Raw genomic sequence first — 13,673 nt, 5'->3', positions numbered from 1 at the left:
CTATTGCGATTAATACCTTAAAATTATTGAGGCAGTGGGTGTAGAATAGGCTTTGAAGCGTGATGAATCACTATCTTTAAGGTATTAATTGCCCCCACTAGATTGCTGCAAGGTTATGACAATATACCTTCAGGATATAACAAAGCGTGAAATCTGCAGACAGCAACTCCTGAAGATTTTCCTTAAGAACTCTTTATACGAACCAAATTTAGAGAGACTAGAAGAAAAGAAGAAGAAGTAGAAGTAGTATATATTTGGATTGAAAAACTCATCCATATTTATAAAGAATGAAAAGTCATGGCACCTTTTTCTAGATAGACACATCTGTCTATCTCCAATAGATACAACTGTTTGTGTAAAAGACATGTCTGTTTATTAACAGATACCTATATAAATAGTTATGACTGTTTATATAGAATAGACATATCTATTTATTAACAGACACCTATACAAACAGTTGTGACTTTTTGTATAAAATAGACATATTTATTTATTAATAGACATATTTACTTGTTAGTAAACACATCTGTTCATAATTTATTTACGAAAATTACAATAAGATAATTATTTATTTCACACATATACGTGCTAAGTGCCATAATAGAATAATATATATTTATTTATATATATATATAATTCTATACACATTCCATTCTTGCCATTCCTTCACTTTCTTATATTTTAACAATATAGGAATTCTCTCTCTATACTATCTAACATACAAGCTATTTATAACAGTAGGGCTTCAAGAATGCCTTCTGCTAGAGCATCATCGTGCTCCTGGCCTTGTAATGGCAATCTATCATACCGTTCCCAGTATAGTCCCAAAATCTCAAGGTTTCTCTTCATCCTCATATTAGCTAATTGTGCTTGATATGCACCCTTTACATTCTGCAGGTGTTTAATTTTCAACTCACTATAAAGATTTAAATGTTCCAAATCACCCAAAGCATTAAAAGAGCCCCACTGCACAATAAACATTGGCAATGACTGAACCCTATGCAACGTTCTGATACTAAAAGGAACATAGATTAACTTTCCACATTCAGATATAATAAGATGTCTAAGATCAGCCATGGATGCCAAGTTAGGCAATTGCTCAAGTTCACTACAACCATGAAGATTTAGAGTTTGCAGAAGACATAGATTGCGTATAATTGGAGGCAAAGTTCTGATAAGTGTGTAAGATAGGTCAAGGTACCTCAAGCAAGTCAAACCACCTATTAATTCATGCAACTTTGTCAAGCCACAGCTTTTCATATCTAGCACCCACAAGTATTTAAAACCTGATAATAATCTTATTGGAACCTCCTGTAAATCTCCTCCCACAATCAACAAGATTGTTCGCAGGTGTTCTGCTTCATATAAGCCTTCTGGAACTTCAAATGATCCAAATTTACAGAGAATAGAAGAATGATGAGTTTGTAGCATACTGCTTCCTGGATGAGAATGATCCAGTATCACAAATTCTTTCCCTGCTACATATCTTGCAAGATCGTGAATGATATCACGCATTTTATACCTGGTCATGTTGCCAGTGTTACATTTCTCTGCTTCTTGAAAGAAACACATCCACAGCAAATCATTGAAGTTCTCATTGCCAATATCTTCTAGAGTTGTGTCCCCTTCAAGCTGAATTAACCCTTCTGCCATCCACAGATGGATTAACTTCTCCTTGATGATTTCATAATTTTTTAGAAAGATCGAGCAGAAAACAAAGCAGCGTTTAAGGTGTGACGGTAGATGGTGATAACTTAACATGAGAGAAGGCAAAATTCCACCATGACTTGTGATTAAATTCCACAGATCACTGCTTTTCACCAGCAACCATTCCCTTTCACTCTTTTGAAGTGCATTAGGCTTCCCAGGCTTTTTGCTGCTAATGGCAGACCTCCACATTTTTGGACAATTTGCATTCCAATGGGCAAATGATTTGGACACTTCTCTTCTTCTCCTTTTTGAAATGCTCGTTGCCTGAACAAAGCCCAGCGATCATCATTAACCAAACCCTTCAAATAGTAAGGAATGGTTAGTGAGTGCATTACCATTCCAAACTTTTTATTGTGGCTAGTGATGATTATTTTGCTTCCAGCAACACCTCCACTAAAAATCAACCTTTGTTTATCCCACTCATCCTGATCTTCTGTATTATTTTGCTTCCAGCCAACACCTCCACTAAAAATCAACCTTTTTTTATCCCATTCATCCTAATCTTCTATCCAAACATCATCTAACACAATCAAGTACCTCTTTTTAGGTAACAAACCATATAACTTTGAATGGAGTGTATCCATTTCTGTGAATCTGCTTACAGTACCATTCATTGAAGACTCAAGAACTTCTTTCATAATCCTCTTTGAATTGAAATTTTCAGAAACAAAAACCCAGATTTTAACATCAAAGTGTTGTGTCATCCTCTCATCATTGTAAGCCAATTGGGCAAGTGTTGTCTTGCCAGTCCCCCCAATTCCAATTATTGGAATAGCTATTACATTTCCTTCTTGGGTGGCTTCACATGACAATAACAGTTTAACAATGTTCTCTCTATCTTTCTCTCTTCCACAGATTTGTGATTCAACAATGAAAGAGCTAGTTTCTCTTTCATTATATGACCTATTCATAATACTACCCTCTTTCAAATTCAAGCTAAGCCCCTCAATTGCAGTCAATTCCAAATCTTGAAGGGTCTTTCTAACCTTACCTGCATTTATTGATATTGATATACTTGACTTTCCAGAATCTATAACAACAGCTTTGGCAGCAAAATCATCAAGCAGATCCTCTGCATCATAAGCTGCATCCTGGAGCCTTGACAACCCAATCTTCACACCCTTTCTGGTCAGTTGTTGCTGTTCTGCATCTTCAAGAATAGCTTGAACCATTAATAATACGTGTTGTAACTTTTTGAGGTTGTCCTTGAGATCCCATGAATCTCCAAGCCTCTGTAGGACAGGCGAAGCTACTCTGTCAAAGATCACCTCCAAAAGTGGGGATAAAACTAGATCTGGCATTTCTTGCTACAAGATAAGGATCAGATAAGAGCTGGTGAAAACTGTAATGAGAAAAAGGAAATTGGAGTTTTGACTGGTAATATACCTAGCCTTTGAGAAGTTTCAAAAGGCTTTTGAGTAGTGTTCCTCCAATTTGAAAGAGTGTAATTGTCAGATGACACTAAAATCAAAGCAGTGATCAGGACAAGAAAAAAATTGCGGACCGTATCTCTACAAGACCGTTGAAATCACAACTTTGTTTCTTCAAAGTTGAAGAATCAATCAATTTGAACTCAATGGTATGAGTTTAAATTTCAATTAGAATTAAATCAATAAAAACAATCCAACTTCATGAGAAAATTGAGATAAAATTACCAATAAATTGCCATAAATGAAAAATCTACATTACCTTTACCCATGAACAGTACACCACAGTTGCAGTGCCCTCACTGTTTGCAGAATTGCTGTCCTTGATAAGGGATTTGTTTGATAGTTGGTAACTAGTATAGAGCTTAATTCACCTTTTGAAAAACTCAAAGCAAAACTTTTCAAAACCTAATTGCATATTCATACCAAAATAATTATTGGCTGATCTTCAATATCTGCAGCCAATCCTGAAAAGGTACAATGGACCATCAAATGCTAGTTATGTTGGTGTTTGTGAAAGATGGTTAAACAAACATTTTTATAGGCCATGGTATTTTTATATGAGTTATCAGAACCCTATTGTTTCAGCATTTTCTGATAAAATGTCATTTGAAAATATCAACTTTTCAGACATTTTGCCTCATTCTTCTTGTATGGTCAGATTATTTTCTCGGTGCCTATGAAATGATCAAATTTTTTTCCAAGAAAATTCTTATCTTTCCAAACATAATTTCTCTTTTTTCAAATTTTTGCTCGTACCATAATTAATTTTTAGCTTTGGGCCAAATTAATTAATTGGGTTCAGGCTTAAAATTAATTATGATCTAAAGCCAAATGTTTTGAATAAGTCAAAAGTAATTAGTGGCCTTGAAGTTAGAAGTAGTCATTGGCAAGTCTCCAATAGCAGTTTTGACAATTAAGGACTTGAGTACATTGAGCGTGATCAGTAAGCAAGGAGCAATTATATAAGTAGCAATACATACAACTCGAAAGGATTTTTCTTACTTACTCCATCATATATCTAAGGCATAAGATGTGTGACGAGTTTTACTTATTAAATATATAAATATTATACATTTATATTTTAAGTTTATAATGAATTGAGTTTATGTAAGAATTTTTAATTTTTTTTAAAAAATTAATATATATCTATTTATCTGAATCATAACTACAAGGTCTTAAATTTAGGAGTAATAAGTATAAATAATTAAAAATACAATCACTTAGTTAAGTGATTACCCATAATTTTAATGCATCTTATTTTTATATTTTTTAACTATATTTTATCATTAATTGTTAATACCAAATATATATATATATAGTACATAAAATTTGTTGGTCTGACTAAATTTATCATCATATTATTATGATTAATTACTAATTAGTGTGACTTTTTGATTTTGTAATTCTTAACATGATATCTATCTAAATATTATCAAACTGAATTACGAAATAAAGTCAAAATATAAAACCAACCGAGTTATGATAAGAAGATAAATAGATTAATGACAAGTAAAATAAAAAATAATTAATAAATATAACAGTGACATATAAAACTATAGTTACAAGTATATAACCATGAATGAGTGTACAAATAAAATTAATATTAAAAAAATAATTTTTTTTTTAAATTTTAATAACAAAAAAAACCTATATAAATTTAAAATTATTATAAACCATCACCGTCAAATCTATAAGTTATAATAGAAAAGGTACGTAGAGATGATAAATTAAAAGTTTCTACAAATATTTGTAATGTAGTTAAATTTTAAGACTTTTTTTTTTACATTTTTAATATTTATTTTTAATTTGGATATTATATTTTTATTATTTATTTTATTAACAATTTTAAAAAGTTAAAAATATAAGGGTAATGGTAAGAACAAATTGAAATACTGTACAGTATTTAGATTACACGGAGAGGCACTCCAGAAGTCGAAAATCTACGAAGCAAAATGAAAAAACAACCTGCGATGGCGCAGGTGACAACTCCAAGACCCGAGTGGTGTGGTAAGACTAGTCGCATATGTACCTGTCGTGAATGCCAGCACCATCAATGCCATGGCGAAAACAATAAACACAGATGCCCAAGAGTATAACAAAAGGAACAGCCTCTTGTTTCCTTGCATTGCCATGAAAAAGTGGATAAGTACAGATGTTGTAGAGAGCACAAGCGCGAGAGAATCTGATATAAGAAAGGCTTTGAAGGCTGCTCTTCTTGTTAATATTGCAATCCCTTGGTTGTTAATATTCCATATTAATGTAGAAAAATTTATTTATAAATTTATTTAAAAAAGATTACAAACAGAACAAAGTTAAAAAAAAAATAATTTAGAAAAAAATAATAAATAATAATTTATCATAAAAATAATTTACTATAAAAATATTATTAAAAAAATACCACAATAATGTTATTAAAAATAATTTACTAATAAAATTGTAAATAATAATTTATCATAAATATATTATAATAAAATTACTAAAAAATAATGTTATAAAACTCATAGACAAATAATATAATTTAATAAAATCATAATAATATTTTTTATGAAACAAAATATATAATTGAAAATTATTTAAAATACACTATTAACTGCCATCTTGTCAACAAGAGGTTGCACCAAGAACAAACCAGGGCCAAAGCCAACAGTTGTGAGCAGATGCAGTGGTGTGTTGCCCTCATCATCCTTTTGATTTATAAGGTTGGAAATGAACGGATTTCGAAGGAAAGCACGCAGTCCAGTGATGCTTTTGCTCTCAACAGCATAGCGCAGAGCATTCCGGCCTCGCCGGTCCACTAGCTCACAACAATCTGGGCAATGTGACAAAATAGTTTTGGCGATCCGCTCACGAGTTACGCCACCCAAAGTTGCATTATGAAGGAGTGTGATATTTTCATCTTGGTCACGAACATATGCAGCAGATGGATCAGAATGCAGTAGCAGCTTCACAGTTGCCGGTTGACGGAGTGTGATCAGAATTACTTGTTTGATTAAAGTGTGTGATAAACAGGTGATATGTTTGATAAAAAATAATTTATAAGTATATTTATTATATTTATTATTAAAATAATAAAAAAAATTAAATAAAGTCTGTGATTAAATTTTAAAATTAAATAAAGATGATATAGTAAAATATTTAATTAAAATAATTTATAAGCATCAAAATCCTTCAATTTTTTTTTAATTTATAAGTTTAAAAATTATTATAAATAAAATTTATTATTGGAGCTTATAAGCTGTTTTGACCGGTTTATAAATCAAGATAAACATCTTTTTAATTCATTTTGTAATAGTTGGGCCAATTCTTCTAAAAAAAATTTCAAACTATAAAAGAATGTCAAAAAATTAATATAAATAGAAATTAATTACAACATTTTTTTATATGCTTATTAAAAATAACTTCTAAATTTTATTTTTCATTATAGAAGTAAATTAGAAAATTTTAATTAATTATCATGCATTATATGAAGATGAAGTTCTAGCAAAATCTATAATGATAGTTATCCTGTTGAACAAAAATCAGACCTAAATAATTTTGCTAATATAGATTAAAGCTTAGCAAGAATTATGGTGTGTGTATATATATATATATAGTAATTCTAATGGTAGGAATTTACTTATAGGTTTATTAAAATGTTTAGGACTAAATTATTTGATTTTTTATTTTAAAACTACAGAGACTAATTTATAAGTTTAATCAAATTTTAGGGACTAAATTACTAATAAAATAAAATCGCTAAATTATTTTCAAATTGAAATAGAGTTAAAAGTATTTTGGTCAATTTTATTAAAATTAATAGTAACTTAATTGAAATTTTAACGACAGAGATTAAATTATAAGTTTTATCAAATTTCTAAGAATTAAATTACTTAATTTTGAAAATATAAAAAATAAAATATAGATTTTGTCAAAAACTCAGAGATTAAATTATAATTTATGCTATTAAATTATATTTGAGGGGGCATTTTCATTGTGTGCACTGTTACTTATATTGATTCTCTTTACGCTGTGAAGATGCTCAAACTTCTTCATTTGCTTAACTGCTCTGAAATCCAATCTTTATTAGTCATGGACTGGATTAAGGTTATGGACCAAACTACACCTATACTCTTATAGAGATTACTTAATTATAAGTTGAAACCCAGTTAATTAATCAACCTCAAACCCAAAATTAGAGGGGAGGTTTGGGCTTTTCTTCAACAGCGATTCACCTAGACCGATCCTTCAGACATCTCCTGATCATCAGTTTCCATCCTTCTCTAGCATTACAATGGTCGCTCTCGTCCCGATTTGCTTTCTCTCAATTCTTAAGTTCGAAATAGAGATGTCGACAGAATTCATAAGTAAGAAACATAAAACTATTTTTTTTAAAATTATTAGAAATGGTAAATTTAATTTTTTATTTTTTGATATATTTATTATATTAAAAAAATTATATTTGATTTTTATATTTTAATAAAATCAACTATTTAATTTTTATATTTTTAAAAATATATTATTTAATTCTTATATTATTTTGTTTTCGATAAACTATTTAGTCTTTTCATTAAATTTTTTATGTTAATCAATGCAATTAAATTATTATTTAGTTCCTCTATTTCAAGAAAACTAATTAATTGATCCTTATAATTTCAACAATATTATTATTTAATCTCTTTATTTTATTGAAACTAATTAGTTAATCTATATGTTTTAAAAAAATAATATTTTAAAAAACATATTCTTAGATAAAAATAAATATTTTATTATGTGAATACTAAATTTAATTTTTTTTAATTGTTTAAAGTATTTTCTTTCAATACTTTGGATATCATTTTTATATTTTTTTGTAGTGGAAACAATTTTTCTTGATTACTTAAATATTTAGGACAGTTGATTAACTTTTTTCCTCAAGTAACTTATATTATTTGTTATCAAAAGATAAAAAATAAAGAGAGAATGAGGAGGAGAAGGATGCGAATATATAAGAGAAGAAATATGGGGAGAACGAAATAAGAGGGGAGGATTATATTGGCCATACTAGATTGACTCTTAAGTACTGAATCGACTTTGTGAACTCTGTTCATGGTTAGCTGTAAATAAAGAGTCTCTTTACTAGTTTAGGTATAAAAAATAATTATAGACTAAATAATTAACGAAACCAAATTACAATGACTAATTAATATATTTTTCAAAATATATTATGTGACACCCTTTACCCGTCTACAGTGTAGGCGAGCAAGGCATGTCACACTCGGTGTTGGAGCACCTTAACATATCTTACTTTATTATTTTCGAAATTTTGAATTTGGTTAATTTAATATTAATTATTTTTTTATCGAGAAACTGATGGAGTTTCCTCAATTATATTATCGTTTGGCGCATTTCACTGTTCACTTGCTTGAAATTTTCAATAATATTTTGAAATAAAAATCTCATCCATACTAATTATAATCATCTGATCAGTTCAAATATACTCTATATAATTCAATTTCACATTATCATTCATTTTCCATTCACATATCAAAATTCTCATATTTCTATTAATTTACATAATTTGCAAACTAATTGAATAAGTTCACAATTTACATGATATACAAATTAATTACATATGAACTAATCAATTTATTAATTTACATCACATAAATATTACTTACAAATTCTTAGTTTACATTACAACATACGAAATATTTATAATATACAAAATATATAAAATGACTTATATGGGCCCTATCTACATGCATTGTTGAGGAGGTGACAACCTTGGCACTTCTGCAGATACGGACTCCAAAATCCCAGTCTAATATCCACTGGGCTTTATCTTCAGCACCTGCGCGGGGAAACAAATCCATCGCGCTAAGCATTGCTACTTAGTGGTGCGATAATATAACAAAAAAAAAAATATACAATAAAGATAACCAAAGCAACATTTGGAAGCTCAAAAATTAATTTAATTTCGTGTGAGATTACTAATATTAATTATTGGTTATCCTAATTTGTCCTTCTTTAAAAATGCTTAGTGTATAAACTGTATAGTAATAATGTATACAACATTCAATTATTTAACAATATTAAATTTAGTCTTATTTTATTATGAGAGACGCATTTGTAATAATTATTTACGTTCTACTTCTTTTGCAAATCTTCTTATCATTTTACTAATTTATTTCTAGGTATTTTGAATCATTGCATAATAAATAAAATTTTATACTAATTCCAATTTCTTTCTTATTCATTCATTTAATTCACATTATTCTTAACAAATTTCACTGTCCAAGTAATTTATGACAGGCTAACTAAACTGGATAAGCGGGTCGTTGGCACTGGACACCACAGTGTCTCGGGCTGTCATACCATGGGATATCTAAGATTAGTACGTCAACCACGTATACAGTCAGTATGGCTAAAAAGCCATAATAATATGTCAGTATGGCTAAAAGTCATGATAACAAGTAATCGGGCATAAAAGCCATGAGGGCAGGTATAAAACCATGAATACAAGTATAAAACCTTACACAGTACTGCTAAAACAATATCCTATTGGCATGCCAATCTATCCAATCTGACACACGTGTCTAGGCAATACATAGGCACATTAGTACTATTAAGCATTAATATGTATTATTATGTCATTATTTCATTATAAGGTTCAATTACAATTGATAAAATTTTATTCTATTTTTAGTAAAAACATAAATTCCTAAATCACAATTATACATAATTCATGCATTTCTCGTAATTTATACATTCACTATTCCATTCATGATAATTGCGATTCACATCGATAAATTTTCGTGTACTATTTGTACATCGAAATGTTTTCCTAAAGCCCTCCATATGGATTATTCCTTTATGTCCTAGAATCACTAAAGTTTAAGAATTTTTAATTCACTAATTATACTATATATATTAGTGCTCATAATGGCTTCTTTAATTCCTTTTATTATTCCTTATGTTTTTAGGGTTACTATTCATACATTACTATTTACTCAATTTATTGACTTTTTCATACATAATAGTTACATGAGTTCTAACCACATGAGATTACCACATTTTGGTTCACTAAAGTATTGGCATTGGTTGCCAATCAATACTTCAAACCAATAGGAAATAAATCAAAAGTTTCAGTTTTGGGTGCTAGAGTTCACTTTCCATTAGGCAATTCTACAGTGAGAATTTGACAAAATATTCTTACTTAAAGTTATTCCTTTATGTGTCTTCTTTAATTCTCTTTTTGAATCACTCCATTTGGAGTTTTGTAACTCAAGTTATGACCATTTCACCATAACTGGCCGGATTTACCTGTACCCAGAATTCTGGGCAGAATTGGGTCTGCCAGATTTGGTATCCTGATTTTGTTGGATAATTCCATCAGGTTAAGTCCAGAATTTGAGTTTGTATTCTATATGAAGGTTGTTCTAAATTGTCTAAGCTTTCCATTGATATAAAATTTAGGTTAATTGGATATTTCTACACTGAGTTATGGTCAAATGAATAAATACTGTTCATTTAGTCACTTTTACCAGGTCTAGAATTGGTTACCCGGATTTGGTTAATTTTTAGGGTATCCTAAGTTTGTTTTCTGGGCAAGGTTTCTTCATCAAAGTTGTGCCATTATGTGTCTAGTTTCATTTCCAATTAGCCTTGCACTAATTGAACCTACACCTCTCAAGTTACAGCTACCCAAACTTGCTGGACTCACATCCAGCCCTGCAGGTCACCTAAGGTAGCATACCTAACCTCAATTTCATTGGCATAAATCACTTCAATTCCTCATCAAATATAGCCAAATGGTCACTAATTGACCATTAGGACTCCAATTCCACAACACATGAACAAAACCCTAACTTCATGCCTCAAACCCTAATTTTCAAATGTCAATTTCATACAACCCATGCAAAACTAATATTCTAATCATATATACACACTAAACAACTCCAATAATCACAATTTATTTCATTCAAATTCATAAACTCCCTCAACTCATAAGATGGCCAAAATTTCTCTTGAATTAAACATGAATAATTTCTCAATTTCTCTTGAATTTCTTTCCATTTTCCTACTCAAGTTCAAGTTTAAAGGAGAGAAAGGGAAGAAGGTAGCACTAACCTTGAATTAGCCAATTCCCAAGGCTTGAAAACTCCACTTTTTCTCTTTCTTTTTGCTATCTAAGTTTTGTTCTGGGTGTGAGGATAAATTTTTGTGAAGGAAAGCTGGGGTTTTGTGGTGATTTTGGGGGTAGAACACAAGCTTGAAGTGTGCTCTAATGGAGGTTTCTCTCTTCTCTCTCTCTCTCTCTCTTTTTCTCTTTGGTTCGGTTGCCCATGGTGAAGAAGATGCAGATTTGTTTTATTTTTATGTCATCTTTATTCATTTTTATCCCTTTTTATTAGTTTGTCATATGGTAATTGGGTTGAGCTTTTTAAATGACATCATAGTGATGTCATAAGTCCCATTTTAATTCATTTTCTTTTCTTTTCTTTTCTAATCATTTTTAATTCAATTTTCATAAATTTTTATTTATATTTTATGCTATATAATTTATTTACTTAATTGGACAAGTTGGTCAAAAATAATCTCTAAAGACAAAATCACCAAAATGCCTTTCGTTTTGCTTAACGGACTAAAATTGTCTGTACAGATTTAAAAATTTTTCTAAGCATTTTCTTGGCATTTTAATGCCATTGAAACCTTAATGACTCTTCTCTGGAGCCAAAAAAATTATTTCACTGGGTTTTCCTCTGGTTTAGGGCTACTAGCCGTGAAGACAGCAACTTCCCAATAGGTCACCCATCGCTGGAGCACCGGCTCATTTAACCTTGGTGTATTTCATAGCTTAAATTTTTCTAAATTTTTCCTTACCATTATTTGGGTTATTTATGACTCCTCACTCTAGTTTACATATATTTCCAGACATTTCGACTATCTGAACCGACATTGGTCACAAGAACAGTAGAATGCACGGACTAGCTAAAGTGAGGGTGTTACATATGACTCATTAATTAGTTTTATAAAAATACAGCGACTAAATAATAGTTTATCTAACATTGATTAACGGAAAATTAATGAAGAAATTGAACAGTTTAGCCAAAATAAAATACAAAAATTAAAGATTATATTTTTCAAAATATAGGAGCAAATAATTAAGTTTATTAAAGTATCAAGACTAAATAATAATTTTTCTTAAAAGAAATACAAACCATCAATGCGCTTGAGCGAATTAATGTATTAAAATGTGAATTTATTTTTTTATAAAATTTTAAGTTATATTCATAAAAATTTATTAGATATTCATATTTCTCTGTCTGTATTTGTCATCCTTAGCATCTCCCTTGCTGCTATTACCCCATTATCAAGGTCTTCATGTAGTGACTTTGCGCGATGTACAAGAATCTACACTATATCCTGATGCCCAAATCTTGATGCAAAGTGCAGTGGAGTTTCCCCTTTGATGTTGACCTGAGTTAGTAATGATGGACACCTGTTGAGGATTTGTTCCACGACCAAAAAAAGAAAAGACATTAGCAACTCAAATTTTACCAAAAGCAAGGTCCAACGGAGCCCCTTATATTCATTGGGCATTCGGAAATGATAACGGGGGCCATTGAAATTGATAGCTGTAAAGACAGGGCAAAGTGATAAGCCTTTTTTTTTAATAGATAAGAAAATAATGACATCTCTTTATTACATAACTTTCATCTTACATCTAAGCCAGTTTTTTGCACGTATGAAAGGAACTGCAACTTGGCATCAAGTGAAGCATCAGGTTTTACTCTTGTGAATAGGATACAATGTCCATGTTTTATAAAGAATCAGATAATTTCCATCAAAGAAAACCACTATGATAAGACTTTCACAGGGAAGAATTTGCAGGAACAAACTTGAGCGATATAATATTGACATAATGGCGTTCATCTGTGGGTGTTGGAAATCCTTCACCTTTGAAAACATGTCCCAGATGTCAGCTGCACATGTAACTTCAGTTCTCGTGACATCTGGATCCGGCTGATAACACAATGCATGGGAATCTTGTTAATGCAGAAAACTACATTATTTTTGGTGATAAATGTCCACTGTACAGTTAATAGTAGCAATTGAGGGCAATTTTGTGTTTACAGGGAGAAAGAGGGGCATTTGTATAGTGTGTAATGAACAGTAACAAGTGGTTGACAATTTTGTTTTACAAGGAGAAAGAGGGGCAGTTTTATTTCCTCGTGTAACTAACTGTTCCCTTATTTTATAAACAAAAACGACCGCCGGTTTAGGTTCAATGAAATCATGAACCTGAACCAAACCGCCAGGGGACGGTTTGGAAGACGGCTCCTGAACCGCCGGTTCCAGTTTGAGCCACAGTTTAAAACGGTTTGAAGGGGGGTTCGAAAAAGAACGGTTCAAGACAGTTTCGAGGACGGTTTGGAAGTGGTTTAGGGATGGTTTAAAGGTAGCTTAGACAAAAAAAAATTAGAGAAAATTTTTATTAATTCAAAATTTAAGTTATATTTGTAAAAATATTTTAATTTTTCTTAGAAATCTTTCAATCAAAATAAAATTAAA

At 30.4% G+C, this 13,673-nt stretch overlaps 1 protein-coding gene across 1 annotated transcript; it reads right to left on the bottom strand.

Moving 5' to 3' along the window:
* Positions 1 to 729: 729 nt before the first annotated feature.
* On the bottom strand, positions 730 to 8,971 carry LOC110647748 (putative disease resistance protein RGA3). The gene is made up of 5 exons (XM_058150678.1): positions 8,882 to 8,971; positions 5,723 to 6,082; positions 2,313 to 3,017; positions 2,046 to 2,207; positions 730 to 1,974 (listed from the first exon to the last, which is right to left on the bottom strand). The coding sequence occupies exons 1-5, from the start codon at positions 8,969 to 8,971 to the stop codon at positions 730 to 732; spliced, it is 2,562 nt and encodes an 853-aa protein (XP_058006661.1).
* Between the last annotated feature and the right edge of the window lie 4,702 nt (positions 8,972 to 13,673).

The sequence above is a fragment of the Hevea brasiliensis genome, chromosome 8 (assembly GCF_030052815.1).
Source record: "Hevea brasiliensis isolate MT/VB/25A 57/8 chromosome 8, ASM3005281v1, whole genome shotgun sequence".
NCBI lineage: Eukaryota > Viridiplantae > Streptophyta > Magnoliopsida > Malpighiales > Euphorbiaceae > Hevea > Hevea brasiliensis.
This window is presented reverse-complemented; position numbering and strand designations above follow the sequence as displayed.